The 25,543-nt window shown below is 40.5% G+C and overlaps 1 protein-coding gene across 4 annotated transcripts in view; it reads right to left on the bottom strand.

Moving 5' to 3' along the window:
* The window catches only part of LOC126295202 (zinc finger protein 737-like), a 186,517-nt gene that overhangs the window by 91,363 nt on the left and 69,611 nt on the right, over nucleotides 1-25,543 (bottom strand). For all 4 annotated transcript variants that reach the window (XM_049987515.1, XM_049987518.1, XM_049987517.1 and 1 more), the window contains exon 4: nucleotides 10,121-10,158. In XM_049987515.1, coding sequence (XP_049843472.1) covers nucleotides 10,121-10,158 — 38 coding nt within the window. The remainder of the gene's footprint in view (nucleotides 1-10,120; nucleotides 10,159-25,543) is intronic.

Here is a 25,543-nt window from a genome sequence, read left to right as displayed (position 1 = left end):
GTAATCCATGCGCTTTCAAATCAAAACTGAAGAGTTTCCTCATCAGTCACTCCCCCTATTCTGTTGAGGGGTTTCTTGAAAATTAAGCTGATTCTTGTTGTATTGTTGACTGTTTTAAGTAAAACTTATGGATTGACTTTTTTTGGGTTTGTAACATTTTATTTTTATCTGTTATTCCTTTCATGCTGTAATTTCATGCACTGACACATTCCATGACCTCAGATTTGCTCTTCAATTTGGTCCTATGGAACGCGACGTGTAAATAAATAAAGACAATCAAATAATGGTTTCAAGTACAGTCTAATGGTCAGATACACATTTCACATTTGCTTCAGCCTTACATTTGAAGGTAAAGACAGGGAAGGAAGTTTCAGAGGTTTTTAAACAATTGTTGCAGGCTGGAATGAATCGATTGTCTGACAACCTTGAGGCTGATCATGGAAGTGAATTTTAGAATAGGCATTTCAAAGTGGAAATGGAATGTTGTGGGATAAATCACTATTCAACATTCTCTCATTTGAAAACTAGTTTTTTCAAATAGTTGAACTAGACAATCAAAAGCTGAACATGGAAGCAGTTTGATCTTCAACATACTGTATGTACAAATGACTGAATGTACTATGGCAAATCATTGACAATTATAATCACATTACTCACCATACAATTAAGAATAAACCTATTGGTGTCACAGAGGAACACAAAGGAATTACAGAAAAGCTCTGAACCTAATATGTTCCTCATACAGCAGGTCATGAGTCATTGAAGAAATAGGGGATTGGTGAAATTGCTCAGTTTTTCATCAAAGCTCAACAGTTGTGTTAACACACACAATTTTCAATGTAATATGAAAAGCAAATCTCAAACCATGCAGTAGTGTAAGAGTGCTAGGGAACAACAACAAACTTGGAGGTGGTATTCTTGAGAGTCTGTCATCAGAAATTTGTATCTGTGGATACAATTTCTTTGGATCTGGAACAAAATTGAAATAGCACATAAGTTATGGAGAGAAAGTCTAATGTATTGGACAATGTATGCAAAGAGCACAACATTGCCTCCACTACAAACGAATATCACAATGTTGCACACCAAATATTCATTAATAAGGCTGCACAGGCATGTCAAAGAAAGGACATTCATTAAGGACAACCTATTGCTGTATTTGTGGTAGATAAGACAATGTGTGCCCAACTTAAATAGGGTACTGGACTAACCTTCAAGCAATAATGAATGCAGCTCGTCACACACTAATGAAGAAGAAAAACCTATGGGATGTTTAAAAAAATTGCATCAAATCAGTGGTGACAGTGACAAAAGGTGCGTTGGGGCAGAAAGAAGGAAGGAAACAATGTTTTAAAGCACCCAGGGTACTCCAATAACATCTGGTGGAATAATTCTGTTTCTAATACCTTCATTCCTCCCCCCATGAACCATGGACCTTGCCGTTGGTGGGGAGGCTTGCGTGCCTCAGCGATACAGATGGCCGTACCGTAGGTGCAACCACAACGGAGGGGTATCTGATGAGAGGCCAGACAAACGTGTGGTTCCTGAAGAGGGGCAGCAGCCTTTTCAGTAGTTGCAGGGGCAACAGTCTGGATGATTGACTGATCTGGCCTTGCAACATTAACCAAAACGGCGTTGCTGTGCTGGTACTGGGAACGGCTGAAAGCAAGGGGAAACTACAGCCATAATTTTTCCCGAGGACATGCAGCTTTACTGTATGATTAAATGATGATGGCATCCTCTTGGGTAAAATATTCCGGAGGTAAAATAGTCCCCCATTCGGATCTCTGGGCGGGGACTACTCAGGAGGATGTCGTTATCAGGAGAAAGAAAACTGGCGTTCTACGGATCGGAGCGTGGAATGTCAGATCCCTTAATCGGGCAGGTAGGTTAGAAAATTTAAAAAGGGAAATGGATAGGTTAAAGTTAGATATAGTGGGAATTAGTGAAGTTCGGTGGCAGGAGGAACAAAACTTCTGGTCAGGTGATTACAGGGTTATAAACACAAAATCAAATAGGGGTAATGCAGGAGTAGGTTTAATAATGAATAGGAAAATAGGAATACGGGTAAGCTACTACAAACAGCATAGTGAACGCATTATTGTGGCCAAGATAGATACGAAGCCCACACCTACTACAGTAGTACAAGTTTATACGCCAACTAGCTCTGCAGATGACGAAGAAATTGAAGAAATGTACGATGAAATAAAAGAAATTATTCAGATAGTGAAGGGAGACGAAAATTTAATAGTAATGGGTGACTGGAATTCGAGTGTAGGAAAAGGGAGAGAAGGAAACATAGTAGGTGAATATGGATTGGGGCTAAGAAATGAAAGAGGAAGCCGCCTAGTAGAATTTTGTACAGAGCACAACTTAGTCATAGGTAACACTTGGTTTAAGAATCATGAAAGAAGGTTGTATACGTGGAAGAACCCTGGAGATACTAAAAGGTATCAGATAGATTATATAATGGTAAGACAGAGATTTAGGAACCAGGTTTTAAGTTGTAAGACATTTCCAGGGGCAGATGTGGACTCTGGCCACAATCTATGGGTTATGACCTGTAGATTAAAACTGAAGGAACTGCAAAAATGTGGGAAATTAAGGAGATGGGACCTGGATAAACTGAAAGAACCAGAGGTTGTACAGAGTTTCAGGGAGAGCATAAGGGAACAATTGACAGGAATAGGGGAAAGAAACACAGTAGAAGAAGAATGGGTAGCTCTGAGGGATGAAGTAGTGAAGGCAGCAGAGGATAAAGTAGGTAAAAAGATGAGGGCTAGTAGAAATCCTTGAGTAACAGAAGAGATGCTGAATTTAATTGATGAAAGGAGAAAATATAAAAATGCAGTAAATTAGGCAGGCTAAAAGGAAAACAAACAACTCAATAATGAGATAAACAGAAAGTGCAGAATGGCTAAGCAGGGATGGCTAGAGGACAAATGTAAGGATGTAGAGACTTATCTCACTAGGGGTAAGATAGATACCGCCTACATGAAAGTTAGAGAGACCTTTCGAGAGAAGAGAGCCACTTGTATGAATATCAAAAGCTCCGATGGAAACCCGGTCTTAAGCAAAGAAGGGAAAGCGGAAAGGTGGAAGGAGTATATAGAGGGTCTTTACAAGGGCTATGTACTTGAGGACAATGTTATGGAAATGGAAGAGGATGTAGATGAAGATGAAATGGGAGATACGATACTGCGTGAAGAGTTTGAGAGAGCACTGAAAGACTTGAGTCGAAGCAAGGCCCTGGGAGTAGACAACATTCCGTTAGAACTACTGACAGCTTTGGGAGAGCCAGTCCTGAAAAAACTCTCCCATCTGGTGAGCAAGATGTACGAGACAGGTGAAATACCCTCAGACTTCAAGAAGAATATAATAATTCCAATCCCAAAAAAAGCATTTGTTGACAGATGTGGAAATTACCGAACTATTAGTTTAATAAGTCACAGCTGCAAAATACTAACGTGAATTCTTTACAGATGAATGGAAAAACTGATAGAAGGCTGCTAGAAATCCTTGGGTAACAGAAGAAATATTGAATTTTATTTATGAAAGGAGAAAATATAAAAAGGCAGTAAATGAAGCAGGCAAAAAGGAATACAAACGTCTCAAAAATGAGATCGAGAGGAAGTGCAAAATGGCTAAACAGGGATGGCTAGAGGATAAATGTAAGGATGTAGAGGCTTATCTCACTAGGGGTAAGATAGATACTGCCTACAGGAAAATTAAAGAGACCTTTGGAGAGAAGAGAACCACGTGTATGAATATCAAGAGCTCAGATGGCAACCCAGTTCTAAGCAAAGAAGGGAAGGCAGAAAGGTGGAAGGAGTACATAGAAGGTTTATACAAGGGTGATGTACTTGAGGACAATATTATGGAAATGGAAGAGGATGTAGATGAAGACGAAATGGGTGATACGATATTGAGTGAAGAGTTTGACAGAGCACTGAAAGATCTGAGTCGGAACAAGGCCCCCGGAGTAGACAACATTCCATTAGAACTACTGACGGCCTTGGGAGAGCCAGTCATGACAAAACTCTACCAGCTGGTGAGCAAGATGTATGAGACAGGCGAAATACCCTCAGACTTCAAGAAGAATATAATAATTCCAATCCCAAAGAAAGCAGGTGCTGACAGATGTGAAAATTACCGAACTATCAGTTTAATAAGTCACAGCTGCAAAATACTAACGCGAATTCTTTACAGACGAATGGAAAAACTGGTAGATGCGGACCTCGGGGAGGATCAGTTTGGATTCCGTCAAAATGTTGGAACACGTGAGGCAATACTGACCTTACGACTTATCTTAGAAGAAAGATTAAGAAAAGGCAAACCTACGTTTCTAGCATTTGTAGACATAGAGAAAGCTTTTGACAATGTTGACTGGAATAGTCTCTTTCAAATTCTAAAGGTGGCAGGGGTAAAATACAGGGAGCGAAAGGCTATTTACAATTTGTACAGAAACCAGATGGCAGTCATAAGAGTCGAGGGGCATGAAAGGGAAGCAGTGGTTGGGAAAGGAGTGAGACAGGGTTGTAGCCTCTCCCCGATGTTATTCAATCTGTATATTGAGCAAGCAGTAAAGGAAACAAAAGAAAAATTTGGAGTAGGTATTAAAATTCATGGAGACGAAGTAAAAACTTTGAGGTTCGCCGATGACATTGTAATTCTGTCAGAGACGGCAAAGGACTTGGAAGAGCAGTTGAACGGAATGGACAGTGTCTTGAAAGGAGGATATAAGATGAACATCAACAAAAGCAAAACGAGGATAATGGAATGTAGTCCAATTAAATCGGGTGATGCTGAGGGAATTAGATTAGGAAATGAGACACTTAAAGTAGTAAAGGAGTTTTGATATTTAGGAAGTAAAATAACTGATGATGGTCGAAGTAGAGAGGATATAAAATGTAGACTGGCAATGGCAAGGAAAGCGTTTCTGAAGAAGAGAAATTTGTTAACATCGAATATAGATTTAAGTGTCAGGAAGTCATTTCTGAAAATATTTGTTTGGAGTGTAGCCATGTATGGAAGTGAAACATGGACGATAACTAGTTTGGACAAGAAGAGAATAGAAGCTTTCGAAATGTGGTGCTACAGAAGAATACTGAAGATAAGGTGGATAGATCACGTAACTAATGAGGAGGTATTGAATAGGATTGGGGAGAAGAGAAGTTTGTGGCACAACTTGACTAGAAGAAGGGATCGGTTAGTAGCACATGTTTTGAGGCATCAAGGGATCACAAATTTAGCATTGGAGGGCAGTGTGGAGGGTAAAAATCGTAGAGGGAGACCGAGAGATGAGTACACTAAGCAGATTCAGAAGGATGTAGGTTGCAGTAGGTACTGGGAGATGAAGAAGCTTGCACAGGATAGAGTAGCATGGAGCGCTGCATCAAACCAGTCTCAGGACTGAAGACCACAACAACAATACCTTCATTTACTGGGCTGTTAGCCACTGGTTTCATTAGCTAGGGGAGCTGCTATCATATCTCAAGCAGTACAGAATGCTCAAAAAACAGAAAAGCAATTACAAGCAGCTACAAGGCATAATATGATCGTGGAGGCCTTCGCTATCAGAAAAAGCTTATATCTGAAATACAGGAAAGGGCTTGGGTTGTACATTAAAATTAGGCCCACAGCAATGGCACAGGAGAGAGGGATTACAAACATAAATCTACTTAAACTCGTCAGAAAACTTAAAATCACGAGATTTTACAGTGTGCTTATGTAGGATACATTGCCTGAGAATGTGGTAATACAAGAAACATGGCACTGTCACTTTAGATGTTGTTGGGGATATAGATCACTCGGTGATTTAACGCCACCTGAAGAACTGTGTTGTCACTTCACTAATAGGAACCAGGTGTTGTACGATCTTTGACACTACAAGGGCTTCAACTCATACCTCTGATGATATCTCTGCCTAATTTTTTTCCCAAAAATTGCGTCATTTGAAGTTGCAATGTAATGACATTCACTCTAATCCTAAAAGAACATTGGTCCAAATTAAAACCCAACTACTTTCCTCCAACAGATGAGCAGGGGATAGTGATTTACATTGTTGAGTGGTTTGGAAACACACACAAGCACAGCTAACATCACTGATACATACAGTATGCACACCACAGTAACGTTTGTAAGACCTTCGGTACATACACCATCAGATTATTTGACTTGTCGCTCTAATGAAGTAGGCGAGTGTGAGCAATATGTCTTGTGGTCTTATCGTGGCGTGTTTATCTTCTGCCATTAGGGCAGATGATAGAAATGCCACTTGCATGCTTAGAGTAGCAGATTGATGGTGACCAACTTTAAACAGAACTTGATTAATTTTCACACACATTAATTAAAATAATAAAAAGCATAAACATTACGTAACTTGATTCTGGATGCTGTTTTCAATTGACAATCTGAAGTTCCTTTGGTCTTGGTACGTTAATCTTATTCTCACATATCTCTGATACTTGACAAAGTGTGTATTCATTTATCTTCATGGCTATGTACAGGAATATGGTAATGTTATTAGGCACAGGCTGAAACTTGACTACAGACTAATGCAGGCTGACTAATCAGAGGTCTGTACACTTGTTATAATACCTTGTGCATTCAGGTATCACCGTGCGAGTGTGATCCGCGAGGAGGAAAGGTTCTACGTTAGCAGCAATCTCATTGGCTGCGTTAAATATTAATATGCGGATCGGCAGAAACAGGATTTGGTCCATCTTTATGGCAGCACCATCTCGTATAGCGGACACAGATGAACGCTGTGCCTGCGCTGTTGTGATTAGCGGTGTGTGCTCTAGTGGGAAAGTTGTGTTCGTGCTGAGTACGCGGAACTATGTACACACCAGTTACTATGTTTAAATATGAGATAAAAAACAAAAGGCACTGTGGATGACAGTCAAATATTCAATAGCATGCATGGTTACTAAGATTCTTGAAGGAACAAGTGATAATGCAAAATAATGATAAATTTTTTGAGTAATTAACCAGTGAAGATACTGCCAGTCGGTATAATTTGTGTAGAGTAATCCTGCGACAAATTTTGTACCTTGACAATGATTAGTTCCCACTATGTATTTCCTACAGTATATCCCACTTATAAAACTGAAGGAAATGAAATCCCAGATGAACATGGGCTGCCACATAAACCCAATGTGGTGAAGGTTTGACACCCATCAGCAATGTAGCAGGTACCATGAAATTAAGTTGCAAAAGCAGCAGCCAAATGTGAAGTCCAGAAAGTAACAGAGAAAAAGGGCATGTCCCATACTGCCAGGCAAGGGAGTGATCGAAAAAGTGGGAATAGGACAAGTTGATTGGCATGATGGAGACACGGCATCCTTATCTACAGAGTGGGACATCACGCCAATATTCCATGATGGTGGATTGTGTTAAAGCAGGATATAATCAACAGATATGCACAGGAATAAATGAAACTTTCACAGTCAAGTCTTGAATGGGCAAGGGTTCACAACAAACAGAGGGTGGTGGTCTGATCTGCTGCCCAGGGAGTACTGCTTAGGACACATAGGACACAGAGAAACTGGGCACAATGTTCAGGCAGGTAAGACACATTAGACGACCAAGGAGAGTTATCAAGCTTGAGCCCCCCAAAACTTCATTTTTTCAATGAAAAGAATAGCAATAGGCACAACGTGTAAAGATAATGCAACAAACTCATTGCAGTGCCAAATGTTTATACAAAAGAGTTAGTCTGTGGAAAGGTGAAAGCCACTGTCCATGCTCCACAAGTAAAAACAATAGAGATGGTGTTGTAAACTCCACTCAAAGAGACAAGTTTAAGGAGAACTGCAACAGATTGTAAAATCATTGACCAAAAGGGAGACAGAAATGTGCAGTCCTTAGTAGTTTGTGAGACTCAAGGCACCAAACCAGCCACCTATGTATCACACGTTCAATCACTTTGTAAACACAACTGGTAAGAGAAATGGGGCAGTAGCTAGACAGAAGGTATTTGTCCTTACTAGGCTTAGTTACGAGTATAACAGTGGCTTCATGCCAGCATCTATGAAACATGCCACTTGCCCAAATATGATTGTACTTACAAAGGAGAAGGTGCTTACCCACAAGAGAACCATACATCATCTGAATGTGACCACCGTTTGGCTCTGGGGCAGATAATTTGGATGAAGTGAGAACATGCTCTAGCTCCCTCATGGTAATAGCGAGATTGTAACATTCATTCATAATTCTGAGGGTATCGTCCACACCAACCCTACTTGTTTCCAAGCGAGGAAGGCAAGGTGATAGTGGGTGGAGCTTAAAATGTCTGCAAAATATTGGCCCAAGGTGTTGGAGGTAGCAATAGGATCTACAGTGACAGTACGATCATACCAGAAATTGGAGAATTGAGCTTGGTACCAAAGAACCAATGAGTACTGCCCCACAAAATGGAAGGGGGAGCAAAATTCTTAAAAAAACTAATAAATTACATCCACCTTGCTTTTTATGGTATCCCAAATAATATGACAACACTGCACACATGACTGTTCACAACTAGTACGGTGTATCATTGTAGAATGATGGTTAAAAATGTGAACAGCACACCTCCACAAGCAATGTAAGAGAAACCGAGATGCAAATGGGAGGGTCATCAAATCTTTAGCCTCATCCTGTTTATGTTTAGTAGACACACGCTAAGATGGTGTTTGAGTCATTTCAAAAAAATCCCTTATGATTGCCAACATCTCCAATGGCATGCTCCATCCAACTCGGGGCCCCTCAGAGGGGGATTCACCCACTGTAAATGACTGTTCACACCTAAGGTCACACCTTTGAAACTTCTGACAGAGGGTGCAATTGGCATTTGAGGAGGTAACAGCGGAGGCAGTCACCCCTCTCTGGGCCTGGCCTGTACTGGACAATGCGTGCAAACCCTATCTGTTGACCTGGGGCTCAGAACTGTGTGTTACCTAGTCACCTGTTGTGTGTCTAATGCATGGGCCAGCCTTCAGGAACACACAGTGAGGAAGAAGAGACAAAGAGACCTCAAATACCAAAGCAGCAGAAGGTGAGATGGAGAACAGAGAAAGAAAGAATAAACAAATGCCAGGTTATCAAAACTTCAGAAAGCATTCCTGAAACTATCCAAAACACGTTCCTCAAGGAAAGGTAGAAAGAATATCAGGAGGACAGACATGTACACAGAAAGGAAAGACATGCTGCAGAGGCTGGGGCCCTGTGGTAGCAGAGCGCGCGTGTGTGTGTGTGTGTGTGTGTGTGTGTGTGTGTGTGTGTGTGTGTGTGTGTGTGTGGAAACATACTTGTATTCCTGCACTCTGGACTTGATAATTAGTGTAAATTTGATAAGCATGATCAAGTGAAACACTGGCTTTTCGTTTTGCTACTGAAATGCTGAACATCACTGGGTCTCAAAATAAATAGGCAATGGATCTTGCAATAACTCCTCTTAGAGGAGTTTTCTGTGGCAGATTTTCAAAAGTGGACTTCATGGTTTCCAGATGCCCTCAGTTACGACTATGGTGAATCCTCATTGATTGTAGACACAATGTTATGTTTCTGTGTCACAGCTAGGTCTTCACAACTTTACTGAAATTTGCACCAACTACTTTAGCTGCTTCTTGACGGTAGCCCATGAACTGTCACTACTACAAGCTTGTGTGATTCCTAAGCACCACTGTGGCACAGCACTGAAAGAGCTATTCAACACTATATTCATTAAACTAGAAGGCTGGGATTTGGTTCCAATGTTTGGATATATAGCCTCCGAATCTTTCTCCTCACTTGTTCTTCAGCAGTATGACATTAGCTTGTGCCCATCAAAATGGATCTGTTGAATTTCAATGATTTTCTGTGACGTTCTGCATTAAGCACAATGCAGTTGCTGACATTCTACCTAAACTTTTATTTTCCTGTATGGATATTAGAAGTTCGCTCTATTTATTTAGGAAAAGTCACATAATGGCCGTTGTAGAGAAGAGCATTACTGACCGTAGTTCCTTGTAATGTTGTTTCTTATTGGTAATACAGAATAATTAACTAAGTGCACTTTATATCTGAAGTACTTTATCATTTAGCAAATAAATATTTATATTTCTTAAAAAGTTCTGCAGTGAATTGAATGATAACTTACCTTGCACTATCACACGCATATCTTGTTGAGGTTGCCACCTGAAATATTTCAAGAAATGGTCAGTGATTTACAACTCATGAAACAGTAAATAAAATTCTATTAGCACCCACCAACATCTAATTGGTCCATAAAATGCTGTAAGCTGTTGATTCAGTTGTAACCACACTTCCTACTAGACACTTAAAAAAAGGTGACCAAAACATCTTTCGTCTGTTATGTACTTATGCATTGTGTAAAATTTTCTGTCGCTGAGAGATGAACCCATCATCAAAAGGGACATATTTGGGCCTTTGTGTTCTGGGGAGCCCAAACCAATTAGCATAGGCGAGGAGTGTCCTCTTAAACCCAACCATAAAATTCACACCTAAAATTAAGCATAGGCTTGGAACATTAAATATACAAACATTAATAAACATTGGCTAACTCAAAATATTGTCAGACATTGTAAACTGACAACAAAATTGTCATCACAAAAGAGCAGATTCACAAATTAAGAAATACCACATTCGGAGAACACAGAGAAGAAATTTGCAAAAATACTCTAGAAATAGGATCTGCATTCATAAATGGCAAATCTATACTGGAATTAGTACCAAAGTTTTCATTAAGTTCAATGCATAAATGAGAGGTACACAATAATTAATGCACATGCACCAATAAATCAGGACAACAATAAAAATGGAGACAAAGTAAAACACTCCTGAGAACAATGTTGAGAAGTATCTAATGAAGTGCCAGAGGAAAACAGAAAAATTTTATTATATTTTTATCCTCAAACTGATGCAGACTGGAGATTAGAACATTTTCTGCCTAAGCTGCTGTTAACCATGTTTATTCACAACTGGAATTTTGACTGATATGCCATTCTCAAGTGACAGCTTACAATGAAGAAAGTCAAAGTTATTAAATGTCACACCTAGTGCCTGGGAAATGGAAATTAAAATGTGCAATATGATTGGTTGGCTGGTTTAAAGGTGAGAGAAGAGACCAAAACACGAGGTCATCAGTCCCTTGTTTCTAATTAAACAATGCCACAAGTGTGAGAATAAAACGGATGAAACATATGACACAAAACAGAAAGAAAGGAGAAGTCACAAGAACGAAGGGAAGGCGACGAATACTAAAAGGAACAAAAGATGACAAGAAAAGAATAGAGATGCTAGAAACAGAAGAGAGTAAAACATAAAAGAACATTACAGTGGCTGGCCAACCAAGAATAAATAGGGAAAGCTAGCCATTCTGCAACACATTAAAACCTCCACCCAACAAACACCAGGGTGGAGGACACAAAGGGACAAAGGACATGTGCTAAAACCTACATGGAAGTATAAAACCCAGTGTCATGGATAAAGCATGAAACTAAAGCAGCTGTGGAGGCATTGTCGCCAGTCTCTGAAGGCAGGGTGCTGGGAAAGTTAATAGTCTGCTGCAGAGCAGGTAAAAGTGGGCAGTCTAGCAAGAAGTGGACAACTGTCATTTGGGAGCCACAATGACACACTGAGGAGGGTCCTCGCGATGGAATAGGTAATCGCGCATTAGCCACGTATGGCCAGCACAGAACCGGCAGAGGACAACTCATTCCCTGCAAGAGGCTTGCATGGAAGATTTCCACACATTCATAGTCTCCTTAATGACACGCAGTATGTTGTGTGCGCTGTTATGTCATTCTGCCTCCCAAAGCCGGAAAACCCTGCGATGTAAGACAGAGTGCTGGTTAGCTTCTGAGATGCCTATCTCCAGAAGCAGTTTCCACATCACCTGTTTGGCCAGCCTGTCCGCAAGTTCATTGCCAGGGATTCCAACATGTCCTGGGGTTCACACAAATACCACAGAACGGCAGGACTGTACCAGGGCATAAATGGACTTCTGAATGGACACTACCCACTACCAGATGGTGGCGAGGGTAGCACTGGTCGATAGCTTGTAGGCTGCTCAATAAGTATGTACACAGGAGAAATGACTCGCCAGGGCATGAACAGATGTACTCAAGGGCACAAGATATGGCCACCAGCTCTGCAGTGAAAACATTGCAGCCGACTGGCAAGGAGTGCTGCTCAAAATGTCCTCCATGAACATATGCGAAGCCTGCATGGCCATCAGCCATTGAGCTGTCAGTGTAAACCGTTTAGAGCTCCAAACATGTCAAGAATCGAGAGGAAGTGACGGCAGAGTCGTGGGGGTCAATGGAGTCCTTAGAGCCATGACAAAGATCCAGAAGAAGCTGTGACTGATGTATGCACCATGGAGGCATACATGAACGGACCAGGAGTAGAGGTGGTAAAGGAAAGGACTTCAGTTCGGATAGAAAGGACTGCATGCAAACCACAATTGTAAGCCCCCATCTGGGGCGCTGATGGACAGCAAAGGGCAGAAAAAGGAGATGGTAATTCGGATGCTTAAGGGAACTACGGATGTGTGCTGTGTAACTGGAAAGCAGTTGCGCACATATGATCTGTGGTGGAAGGACACCAGCCTCCACCAGTACACTGGTCACTGGACTCGTCCTAAAAGCTTCTGTCACTAATCGAACCCCACAGTGATGCACAGGGTTGAGTAAATGAAATGCTGAAGGCGCTGCAGAACCATAAACCACACTCCCATAGACAACTCAGGATTGGATAAGGGCTCTATAGAGCTGCAGTAGCATACAATGATCTGCTCCCCAACTGGTGCTGCTCAGGCAACGGAGGGCATTGAGGTCCTGCCAGCACTTTTGCTTCAGGTGAACAAAGTCAATCGAGTGTCGAAAACCAGCCCTGGGTACTGGTACGTCTCCAATACAGTGAGTGGATTCTCATTAAGGTAAAGTGCGGGTTCTGGATGAATGGTACAATTCTAACAGAAGTGTATGGCACAAGACTTTGCAGCTGAAAACTGGAAGCCGTGGGCTAGAGCCCATGACTGCGCCTTTTGGATGGCTCCCTGGAGGCGCCGCTCAGCTACAACAGTGCTGGAGCAGCAGTACGAAATGCAGAAATTGTCTGAATACAGAGAAAGTGAGATGGAGGGCCTAACAGCTGCTGATGGATACCAGAAAGAGAGAGAGACTCAATACAGAGCCCTATGGGACTCCATTCTTCTGGATACGGATGGAACTATGGGAGTCACAAACTTGGACATGAAAAGTAAGGAGCAACAGGAAGTTTTGGATAAAAATCGGGAGTGGTCCCCGGAGACCGCGCTTGTATAATGTGGCAAGGATATGATGTCGCCAAATCGTGTTGTATGCTTTACGTAAGTCAAAAAAGAAGGCAATTAGGTGTTGCCATCTGGAAGAGACTGTTTAGATGGCAGACTCTGAGGACAGAAAACTATCAGTGGTAGAGTGACCCTGGCGGGAGCTGCCCTGACAGGAAGCCAGGAAGCCACATGACTCCACAACACAACCCACCCGCTGACATACCATACATTCCAGCAAAGAATGTTGGTGAGGCTGATGGGCCGATAGCTATCCACATCAAGTGGGTTTTTACTGGGTGAGCACTGGAATGGCGATGCTCTCCCGCTATTGCCATCGAAAGACACTATAGCACCAGAGCCAGTTGAAGGTAGTGAGAAGATGTCACTGGTAGTCAGATGAGGGATGTTTAATCATATGGCTGTGGATGTGATTAGGTCCAGGGGCTGTGTCGGGGCAATGTGCAAGGGCACCGAGAAGCCCCCACTCTGTAAGTGGAGGGTTATAGGACCCACTGCAGCATGTAGTAAATGAGAGGACATTCCCTTCCAGCCACCGTTTCAGTGTGTGAAAGGCTGGGGGTAATTCTCCAACGCAGAGGCTCGGCCGAGGCGCTCGGGCAAAGTGCTCAGCTATCGCATTTGTGTCGATACATAACTCGCCATTTATGATAACACCAGGGTCAACTATTGGTGCCTGGTACCCATGCCGATACTCCGCAATTGCTTCAGCGACTTTTGGCGACAACTAAGGAACTGTCTTATGCCTCGGGTGCCATAAAGAGCGAGGGATCCCGTTTTCTGCCACAGAAACAATTGGGGTAGTCACGTGCTCAACTTCACATTGATGTTACCATGTGGGAGAGATTCAACCGTGACAGCAGAGGTGAAAGTTCTCCCAGCCCACCTTGTTCAAAGCCCATCTGGGCAGGCGTCCGTGTGCCTGACACTTGGGTAATGACAGGTAGATGGGAAAGTGGTCACTACCACACAGGTCATCATGTGCTCTCCAATGGATAAGTGGGAGAAGTCATGGGCTGCAAATTAATAAATCAATGGCAGAGTAACTACCATGAGTCACACTGAAATGTGTGGCAGTGCCAGTATTTAAGAGGGAGAGGTCGAACTGCCACAGTAAAGTTTCGACATCTCTGCCTCAGCCAGTAAGCATGGTACCACCCCACAAGGGGTTATGGGCATTAAACCCTCCCAGAAGTAGGACAGGTTTAGGGAGTTGGTCAATCAGTGCAGCTAATACATTCAGGGGTACTGCACCATCTGGAGGACGATATACATTGCAGACAGTTATTTCCTGCATCATCCTTATTCTGACAGCTACAGCTTCAAGAGGGGTTTGAACGGGCCCATATTCACTACAGACAGAATTTGGTACATAAATGCAAACTCCACCTGTAATATCCCGTATACCCATGGAGGGCAGGGGTCCACATTTCTGGGAACCAGGTTTCCTGGAGGGCAATGCAGATAGCAGGTGTAAAGCTTAATAGTTGCCGTAACTCAGCCAGGTGGTGGAAAAAACAGCCGCAATTCCACTGGAGGATAACATCATGAGACTGGAAAGGCAAAGAACATTCAATGAGACAGTTTGCGCCTCAGAGCCACCTGCTACCACTGATTTATTTATTGAGCAGTCTATATCAATTGTGTCTGAGGGTCTGGTGAGATCTAGATCCTCAGCAGATGCCATTCTCTACCCCATCCTCAGCCACAGAGCTTGTAGGTAGTGGTGGTGTGGGCGCCGCTGCAATTTCCTTGGTCTTATGGGTTTTCTTTTTGGACTTCTCTCGCTGCTCCTTGGGTTTCCCTCGCTGGGAGGACTTCACTGGCTCAGTCTCTGGGCCCGAGGATGAGTGTGAAGCCCTATGAGCAGCTGCTTTTGTGCTCTTCAGCCACTGGTGGGTGTCGTCTTTCCCACTAGAAGACACCTGGGATGAGAGTGACCCGAAGGATCCCTTCCTAACGAGAGAAGCCAATGATGCCTTACACTTCTCCAGCTTAGAAGTGTGCACTGATGTTCCTGATGGTCGGGGAAGGGGGGGTTGCTCACAAAGTTGCAGGAGCAACAGGGAGGGAAATGTCAACAATAATATGATTTGAGAATATGAGATAGCTCATGTGCCAAAAACAAAGCAAATTCCAAAAAGATACGAATTTCAGAGTCAGACATAGATACCTGTTGAAATTTACTGTCACCACTGAATAATAAAATTAAGATTCCTGGCCCAGAATAAGCGATAAACATATCTTCAGAGGAGAAAAGAGCATGGGAAAAACAGCAGAATCTCAAAATTACGGGAGATATTAGGGATGGCTTACAAAAGGTAGGTCCTGTGATGGACAAATTGATAAGAAAGGACTAAAGAGCAAAATACTACTGGATTACATTTGTAAAACTTTGAAAGGCTTATGATTAAAAAGCAAAACTGCTTTTATCCCAAATTCTTAAGCAACCTGAAATACAGAAGACAACGCAAGTTCTCTTGAAAGAACTTCAGCCTCACTTGAGATAAGAACACACTATAGCCATGGACTAACTGCATTCTTCTTTCAGCCCATATTTAAAAAGGTGATCACTGAACAGATGGAACGGTTTTCAGAATCTATTATCAGAAGTTGAATACTACTGGGTTAGAAAATGGATATGAAAATCAACTCTTTGACTTTTGTGGATAATTTTGCTGTATTAACAGTGTAGAAGTACAAAAACATAGAGAAAGAAAAACGGTAGGAAAAGCATGGCTACACGTCTCCTTTTAAGGAGCAGTAATGGCTAACGAAAAGACTGCAACATCCAAATCAAAAATTAAGTATGAGGCTATCATGAGAAGACAATCTGAAGGACCAATGAGAAGTCATATAGCCAAATGGTGGAGAAAAAGAAGCCACAAGAGCAAGACTATGAAAGATGGACTTCACGTATCACTTACCAAAATATTTTTATAATAAAAATTCACTCGCCAAAACAGCAGAACCTCTGACTTGCAAGGCAGTCATTTAGTCAGAATACACATCTGTACAACAAACACTAATTTTAGAACCAATAAAAGATAGCAAAAATTCCCAAAAAATGAAGGTATTAGGAAATACAACAACAGTACGAACATTTAAATTCAGAAACAATATGGTATACAAAAACATGTTGGAAAAAACTGCAGACAAAATTTGGAAAATAAAAACTCTACATCAGTAATAAAACTTAAAAAAAGAGCTTATTGGCTTACAAAAGAGCACAAAGACCTAGAAGAAACTGGCATAAGCAAGAAACTGAAAATCAAACTAAATACAGAAACATAATTGAAATGATAAATTCTCCACAACAAAATAATTACAAAAAGACAAAGCAGAAACTGGACAACAGGTGTGTGAAGGAAAATAGTGAACATATGAAGGAGTAGCATAAAGAAACAAACTTTAGCTGGCCTGTAATGATGGAGGATGAAAAAAAAAATTAATAATTGTAGTTCCACATTTGTAAAACCGTCTCACAAAAGCTTAGTGATGGTATATGTACTGCAAACAAATTACAGCAAGGTGGTCCACAAGACTCTGTAAATATAAGGAAATCAGTATTCAGAGTGTTTTGTCAGGCTGTAGCAGTGCTCAGAAATATTTTGCAGTTGCGCTGTTATGCTGTCAGTACTGCTCGCATGCAGTAACACTAGAGCATCATAAATAACTGTCATTCCATCAAGAGCTTCATGCTGCTGTTATTATACATCTAGTAAATGAGCAAGGTCATCTAACAACAATGAAAGTATATATACCTTTAGCTCAAAATTATGTAACTTGCCTTGATAGTATGGTATTCATTACCTACTGTTACTCAGGCATTCACTCAGTTATGGTTTACGTGTAGAGAACTAGAAGTATACCAAAACAGAAATAACACTTGCTTGATGTGAGAGAAGTTTTTTTGTGTGTCTAGCACTAGTGGACACTACAGCATCATCACAACAACTAACGTGTGCATAGTCAATGGCAAAACAGGAAATAATAGTGACCAATAAGCCAAGGCCAGGTCATCTTTGAAAAAGAGCCAGGGAGGGAGGACAGAATGATCTGTAAGCAATCAGCTGCTGTTCCCAGAGAAACACTGCAGCAAATTAGGGATGATCCGAAGCAACACCATGGACTGAGCTGACAGGTTTACTGTAAGTCACTTAGTAGCTGGTGATTTACATGATAAATAAGCATCACATAAACCCACACAGAAATTTAAAAAATAAGGATAGGATATAGTTCGCAAGGAAACACCAAACTTGGAATGCCACATATTGGTCTAAGGTTTTAATGTGTGATAAAAGTAAATTTAACGTTTTTTTTTTTTCTGATGTGTAGTATAAACACAAAAAAATTCAAAAGGGACAAAAAAGCACCAGGCACGAAGCATTAAGTACAGTGGGGTGTCATGGAGTGGGTATGCTTCCTGTGCCATCACATTTTAGAAAAGAGTATGATTCTATGTAGGAGAAAGAATATGTCAAATAATTGGATATTCCAGCAGGTTAATGATTCGAAATGCACCTCTGTCTATTTAAAAATCCTTCTGAGCCCAAAAAAGGAAACTTTTGTATTGTCTAACCCAGAGCCTGGATCTAAATCCAACTGAACACCTCTAGTTTGCACTGAATTGACATCTTCATGACAGATGCAAATTGTACAAGGATTAATTTGCTGGTATCTTATTGGATCGATGGTAAGAACTCCCATTTCACCTGTTACAAAAGCTTGTGGGTTCAATGTCAAATTGACACGCAGCTGTGATCAAAGCCTTGGCTACGCGACAAAATACTGATTTGTTCTTGAAATTCCAAAATGGTTTTATTCTTACATACTTTGACCTAAAAACTAGTTCAGAGTTGAAAGGTACCCTCCTTTAAACTACATATAGACTTTTACTATGTAGATTTCAGTTACATACTTTCCAATTATCCAATGGCAGTGTTTTCTATTACACACTTATGTTTATGTAATTGTAACTTATGCTTCCTACAAAATACTTCTGTGTACTACTGTAATAGGACTGCCTTTTCACCATGGTGAGATGAAAGGAGCAGATAATATACAACACTGGCCAAGTAGAACTACCGATTTGTTCTGCGGATCACTATAGTAAATCTGATGACCTCTGAACAGCAGCAACAATCCTTAAGTACAATGAGTAATGTGAGCTCAACATATCAAATGAAACCTCATTCAAAGAAAACAACCACCATACTTTACAGACTGCAAGATGCTACAGACTGTAAGGTGCACCTTAATTTTCCAGCATTTTTTTAAATACGTTTTTACCATTTTTATTGTTAGATTGCAAAGTCAGACTAAATAAGTTCCTAGTTTATAAGAATTCTTACTCAGCATCATTGTCCTCTTTGTATATAAGATGATCTTCACTGCCACCGAGAGCAGTCTTTAAAGAGTGAACAATGATTTTTCTCTCACTTTAGACCAGACCACCCTACTCACTGACATTTGTTCTATTGTGGGTCATTTTAGAGCTCCATTTAGCACGAATTCATGTTTGGCTTGAACAATCATCCATTTGTTCCATTCTTCACCCACACATATTAAATAGTTTATTTGTCAAGACATGGAGAACTTACGTTTTACATTGACAATATAAAGCATTCAGCTTAAATTTGCCAATGTGTTCACATGTCTTATTTTTTCCACTGCATTTAAAATCAGTTTAAATAACTTGTTTAATTATGCATTAACTATTGCAATATATGCCCAACTTCATACTTTTAAATGTTGCTTGCTTGAGAAAAAATCTACTGTAGAAAGCAGGTGCTGTTTTCAGGGTACACAGTGCAGGACGGCCCTGACCCATACATGAGACTGTACAGTTACATGCTGACATCAGCTTTGTTCACTAACCCAAAACTCAATACATCATATGACCAATTTCAAAACATTAACATTACACATCTTGAGTGAATTTTCTCAGTAAGGGTCAGTTCGCAGTGTTAGTAGGTGGATGGAGATGACCATCAATGACTCTACTGGCACACAAACTTAAGATAACAAACATGAGATCAAAATGGAAGATTTTGAGACCACCTGTTTCTGTTGATTTTCTACTGTTTAACCACTAAATGGAAAAAAGGCACCTGGGCCATATACAATACTGTACATATTAAATTAAACTTGTTCATCCTCTAACAGCAGTTTTCGAACATCTCTGTGGCCATGAAAGATTCATAGTGATTGGAAGCACACCACAAGCAATCATTCTCAATTATAATCACTTGTTGGATGCACATAATTATAGCAAAGGGAAGTGTGTGCATGAATAATGCTGTATGGCACATTTCTCAGTTTTATGAAATTTACCACAACTGTTAATAATAATCAAATAGCACGTATGTATTGTTTGTGCACGCAGACTGTTGAAAATAGATGGTTGCGCTTTTTAAAGTGCACTAAGTATAGGTGTTTGAAAATACGTAAGTATAGAAAAACAACGTATAGAAACGGATATAGAGCAATACTGCAGATCACTCTGTATTCTGCTGTAATGATAAGATTACACTGGATCCAAAAGTTGTATGAAAGAAACTTATAACAAGATACAACCTAAATATTTATTGTAAACTGATTACTTTGATCTTAAGAAAGTAATAGAACATGAGTTTCTTATCAAGTCAAGAAACAAATCTGGTACATTACACTGTTGTCACACAGTAGGTTTTCATAAAATGCCTGTAGTTTGATTCCATGTATTTCATCATCTCCAGTAGATCACTTTTCCTCTCCTTATTAAGTTTCAGTATCTCAATGTAGAGTAGTCAAAAACCAGAAGTAAACAGAATTTCTTCTACTTCATGTTCACAACCATGTCTCACAATACAGCATCTTTCCCATGGACAAAGCATCTTCTGATTACAATGCACATTTATTCCTTGAGGACCATCACTACACAGATTGAACAAGAGCACATCAGTAATTTTCAAAGCAGGTGGCATTTTAAAAACCAACTCAATGGATCCTATGTCCTTTAATTTAAGTCTTTCATGATCTCCTGAATGGTACGTTTTGAAGGGTCTACAAAGGCCTAAGCAATGATATGCTTCCATTCTACAGGAGCAATCATTGTGAATTTCCTGTGACAAGGTAGGAAACTATGACTTCAACATAAAAGCTTTTTTATGTATTTTTGCACAGTAGAACTTTCCAGTTGTTCAGCCCAACATGGTGGTCAGACCATAGAATTAATCTGCACTCCATACCTTCTTCAAGCATCACAAATTTAATCAGATAGGGGACTATTTTGGCTGAACCTCACCTTGCACCTGATCCATCCCACAAATTCACTGTGATGGTTAAAGTAGCAAAGTCATGAACCAGGAAATTATATGATGGCAGCTGTCCCTGGTAGAACACCATGGAATGCGCCAACATGCAAAGTAAAATCCGTTGTAGGTCAACACATGTATCGTGTATATTATTGTTCATTTTTAGCCATTTCCGTATTTTTTTTTTAGAAGTTTATATGCTTGATCTGCTTTTGCATGAAGCAACTGACATAAGTTCGATGTTGCACATTTCTATTTCACCTGAAGCTGTGATCATAAATAATCGATACCTTTTACAGAGGTTGAGTTGAGGTACAGACATTCTTTTGAGAACTTATTCCTGTTTTGGGAAACACTAAGTATGTTCCCGAATCATAGCCCTGTAGTCATTTGATATGGCATCTGACCTACTGAATTATTTTCCTCAACTATCTTCAGGAGTGGTCACCTCACTTTTCAGTTCACGTTGATGAGGGAGTATTCATTGCTGGATGATGCAGAATATGTGAAGCAGTTTTTTAATACACTTCTTTTGACTGCACTTAATATTTGGAAATAGCTTGTTTCCGTAAATTACTGCCTGTCTTACCTTCCTTTTGTCTGAGTGGCATGCCCGTTTACATGGAGTTGATCAAGTAAATTGTTCAATCTCGGAAAGTAACATATGGCTGGGAAAGCAGTGTGCTGACCACATGCCCCTCCATATCCACATCCAGTGAAGCCTGTGGGCCAAGGATGACACGGCAGCTGGTCGGTACTGTCGGGCCTTCATGGCCTGTTCGAGAATATTTTCTTTTTTTAATCAGGTAAACTGACTGCTCATTGTGCATCAAGGCATGATATTCTTCATACAGCTTTAACCTAATTTCCAGGTTTATGTCCTTGTATCCTTCTTTTGAACATACTTCTGCATTGCATACATTATCCTGAATCAAGCTGTCAATAATACTACCTAATATTCAACTGCATCATCATATTCCACATTCTCTTTTAATAATATAGCAGTGTGTATTCTATTCTTTCATCAATGATAAAGACAGAAGTGTAGTTAGTTTTATGGACGTTACTTATTTTTACTGTAATATTTTAAGAAGATTCACATAATGTATGTCGTTAGAGCTATGTGCACTACAGGGCTTATCTGCTGCTGTTCAGGACCCCTGTTACTCTATAGACCTATGTCCTTTAACAGAACCAATCCAGCATTATTCCACTCATCTACATTGGTGGCTGTTCCAATCCAGCATCTTTAAGTCTTTTTCACTTAATATCCTGCCAAGTTCATATTCCTTTCCTGTGCATTATTTGCTCATTTCAAACCACTTGCTGGAAGTGTCACCGTACTACTCTGCCGTTCTTGTAACACACAGGAAGCACAAAAGATGGTCATCTCATGCTGTGGTCACATCGTGTCCTCCAGTGCCCTGTCTTCACTGGTTCCACATCTGCCTAACTGTTGATGCAGTGTGCCTTGTATGAACTGCAACATCACCAAATGACAAGGCCGCCTTCCAGAGACCAATCACTCTGACCCATCTGGAAAACACACACACACACACACACACACACACACACACACACACACACACACCAATATTCCACTCTGTGAAACTGACAAGAAATATGGCACTTGATTGCACGTTTCTACTTAGTGTGACAGCTCAGCACGAACTGAGTGTTGTGTAACACTGGCCTGTCTGATCACACAAAAGAGGGTGCTACTGGGCTTACATGCATGCCACCGCTCCACCATTCAAATCACTTATGTTTCTACTGTTCTACACTCCTCTTGTTGTGGCAGGCTGCAAACCATTGCATCTGAGAGTTTTTACTTTTTAGAAACAGTTATTTTAACAGTATTGCTGTATCCATATTCTGGAGCTACATATACACACCTGAAGATGAAAATGAATAACCCAACCAACTTTAGAAGTATTATGAAATGAACCTACATACCTTTGATATGCATTCTGATCATGCTAATCATGTTAAGAATGGCCCATCTCCTGCAAAATGTATTTCACTTTAACAGTGCCAGCTGTAAATGGTTAGGAAACAGACCCAACAGCAAAGTTGATCATTAAATAGAGCTATCATTCATTTACACTGTATTTGTGAATTGCAACATAAGAATGTTTGAAGTAAAGACATCTCTGTCACCAGCTACAAGTTAGAAACCACACACTTTTACACAATGAACAAAACATAAAAGCAAAGCCAAAACAGTATTTCACTAAACCTTTACTCACTCAGCAGTACACTACTTCTTATTCAGGCATTATGCAACTCCAATGGGGTGAAGCAAGACAACTTGTGCACATGCACCTTTAAAAGCTGGACTTTCAGTTGGTTTTAAGTGCAAAATATTAGAATTATGGCCAAAATTTCCATGTAGAATAAATTGCAGGCCTGATATCTTCCAAGTACTGTATTTTACAGACTACAAGACACTACAGATCATAGGATGCACCTAGATTTCTAAAAACTAACTTTTTACCCCTTTTATTACTAGATTGCAAAGTTAGACTAAAAAAAATCTTAGTTTGTAAATCCGAACTGACCTTCAAAATACCTGAAAAATCAAAATTGAGCTTCTCCTCCTAAGATTGCCTTCACTGCGAGCAAGAGCACTATTTACGTTCACTTCTTGAAAGATTTGACAATAATGTCTTCTCTCACTCTTGACCATGACTGACACACTTATTTGATCATAGGTCACACTTGTTTGATTGTAAGTCCTTTCAAAGCTCCCTTTGGTGGGAGTCCTTGTTGGGTGTCGTCTGCAGCATGTCAACCGTATTTTTGCAAAAAATATGCCAGAGCAGAAATGAGCTACAACAGAGCCAGCCACAGGTGGGTGAGAGTGTTATGTGCTGCACAGCAAGACATGACTGACTGGCTTTGCGAAGCGGGTCCAGTTGGGCGTGATATAGTAGCAACAGTCGACGCTGCAGTATATTAGCAGCTGATCAGGAGCCTTTCCACACTTTCCAACACAGAAGAGTTTGGAATAAGTGCTGTAAGTCCTAAATGAACAGAGTTTGAATTGTATAAACACCCAGCCATTCATGTACTAAATCATTCTTGTCTCAGTATCAGAGTGTGCACCACCCACAAACCTCTGACACCCAGAGCAACATCCTGGAATTCAGTACAGTGTCCGCTTTCTGACTAAGACAGGGTAGCCAGCTTTGAGTCACGAGGGAGCTGGCTGCTCAAGGAATAAGTTCACAGCCACCATCAACTGCACCACTGTGTTGTCATCATGATCACAGCTGGAGACGCTGCTGACAGCAGCATTCGGGTGACACCATACTCTGCCTTGCTCCCTGCCCTGTCAGCAATGCCGAACATCTATTGTTTTACATGAGAGGCAATTGGACACCTCCACCAAGTTGTTCCCTATGTACTCAGGCTGAAGGCCAAAATAAAGTAATTAATTGAACAAATCTACTGTTGCCCCGACATGTCATTTCACTCTCCGAATGTGCCAAGCCAAGGGTCATGCAACATTAGTGTCAGAACACTGACGTATCTTTTTTAAAGCAATGTTTGAACTTTCAGCCTATGTTGCAGTGAATCAAAAACAAAACCAAAAAAAGAAAATTCTTATATTTTGGCCATGGAGAAGATATTTGACAGTCGTGAATTTTATGAAGCAGATTTTATTGCAAATAGAGAATCGGTGGACTTTTGTACCCTTACAGATAATGGAAGTCCTCATTTATTAGTGCCTGTTAGATGTGCACAGTGTAACCTTGAGGGTCATTCAGTGCAATGCAAGAAATAAGTTCCAGTAACATGTTACACATGCAATTGTTGTGCCATATGGCTAGGCAGTGCCAGGAGTCAATATGGCTCCTGATTACATGTAAAAATTAAGTTAATGTATCTTGTCGTCTTGTCTTGTTAATATCAGTTCTGCAAGTGAGTGCTGTCAAGGACAAAGCTTTAATAGACCAGAGACACAAGATGTGCCACAACCGGAAACAGTATGCATATTGTTAGAAAAGGTAGCACAATTACTAGCGGACGATACAGAACTGCGTAGGTTGATAGAATCATGATTGTTCAACACAGAGTACAGTTGTCAGTTGAAAGATTCCTCATTTTCCTGATATAGCAACAGAGAATGAGCAGGCCTTCAACTTCGAAATCTGGCTCAGATTCAAGGTTGGTCTGATAAAGTATTATTGATTGTTTCAAAATTGAGACAAACACAGTAAGTAAAATCTTATGCAGGGTATAAAGGAGCTCTAAAGGGAGCCTCAACATTCAAAGACTTTAAAGGAGGGTCAATTCAAAAATATATGGACCAAACTAGTGCCAGACACTATAGGGAACAATTAGGGGTAACAACTAAGAAAAATACAGAAACTCTGGAACACTTTCCAAGTAGAATAAGGAAAATTAATGGATGTACCTATGCATTAAGGCAGGATGGTGAAGTCATTGACATTTTTCATAGCAATCTGAGCAGAGGGTCTTCAATGCTTCTTAAAGAGGGCTGAATACAGAAATGTGAAAATGTGTGCAGATTGGGATCCAAAGGATTTGCACACAGCAGTGCAGTTAACTATACAGAGTGAGGAGATCAATTTGTTGACTGGAATGCAGGGCAAATGGACAGTGTTTGCATGCTAAAATAGAACATTTCCAGTGTGGACAAACAGGTCATGTAACGAGGAAGTGTCACAAGCCTCAGGGTGATGTGAATTAAGTAAAAAGTAATAGTTTTAAAAGTAGAGGACCCGGGAGAAATAAGGTATTAAGCACCAAAGGGAACCCCTGTTGTACCCAATGGTACTTCCTAGTAAGATTGGATGCTATAAAACTGTACACAGAAGCTGATTGTGCAATTAAAAATAATAGCAGGAAAAAATGAGTTGCATGTTATTATTGGACATGGGGAAGCATGTGTCTGTTA

This window comes from Schistocerca gregaria, chromosome 11, assembly GCF_023897955.1.
Source record: "Schistocerca gregaria isolate iqSchGreg1 chromosome 11, iqSchGreg1.2, whole genome shotgun sequence".
Taxonomy (NCBI): Eukaryota; Metazoa; Arthropoda; class Insecta; order Orthoptera; family Acrididae; genus Schistocerca; species Schistocerca gregaria.
The sequence above is the reverse complement of the archived record's forward strand: the minus strand, read 5'-3'. Positions and strand labels throughout refer to the sequence as shown.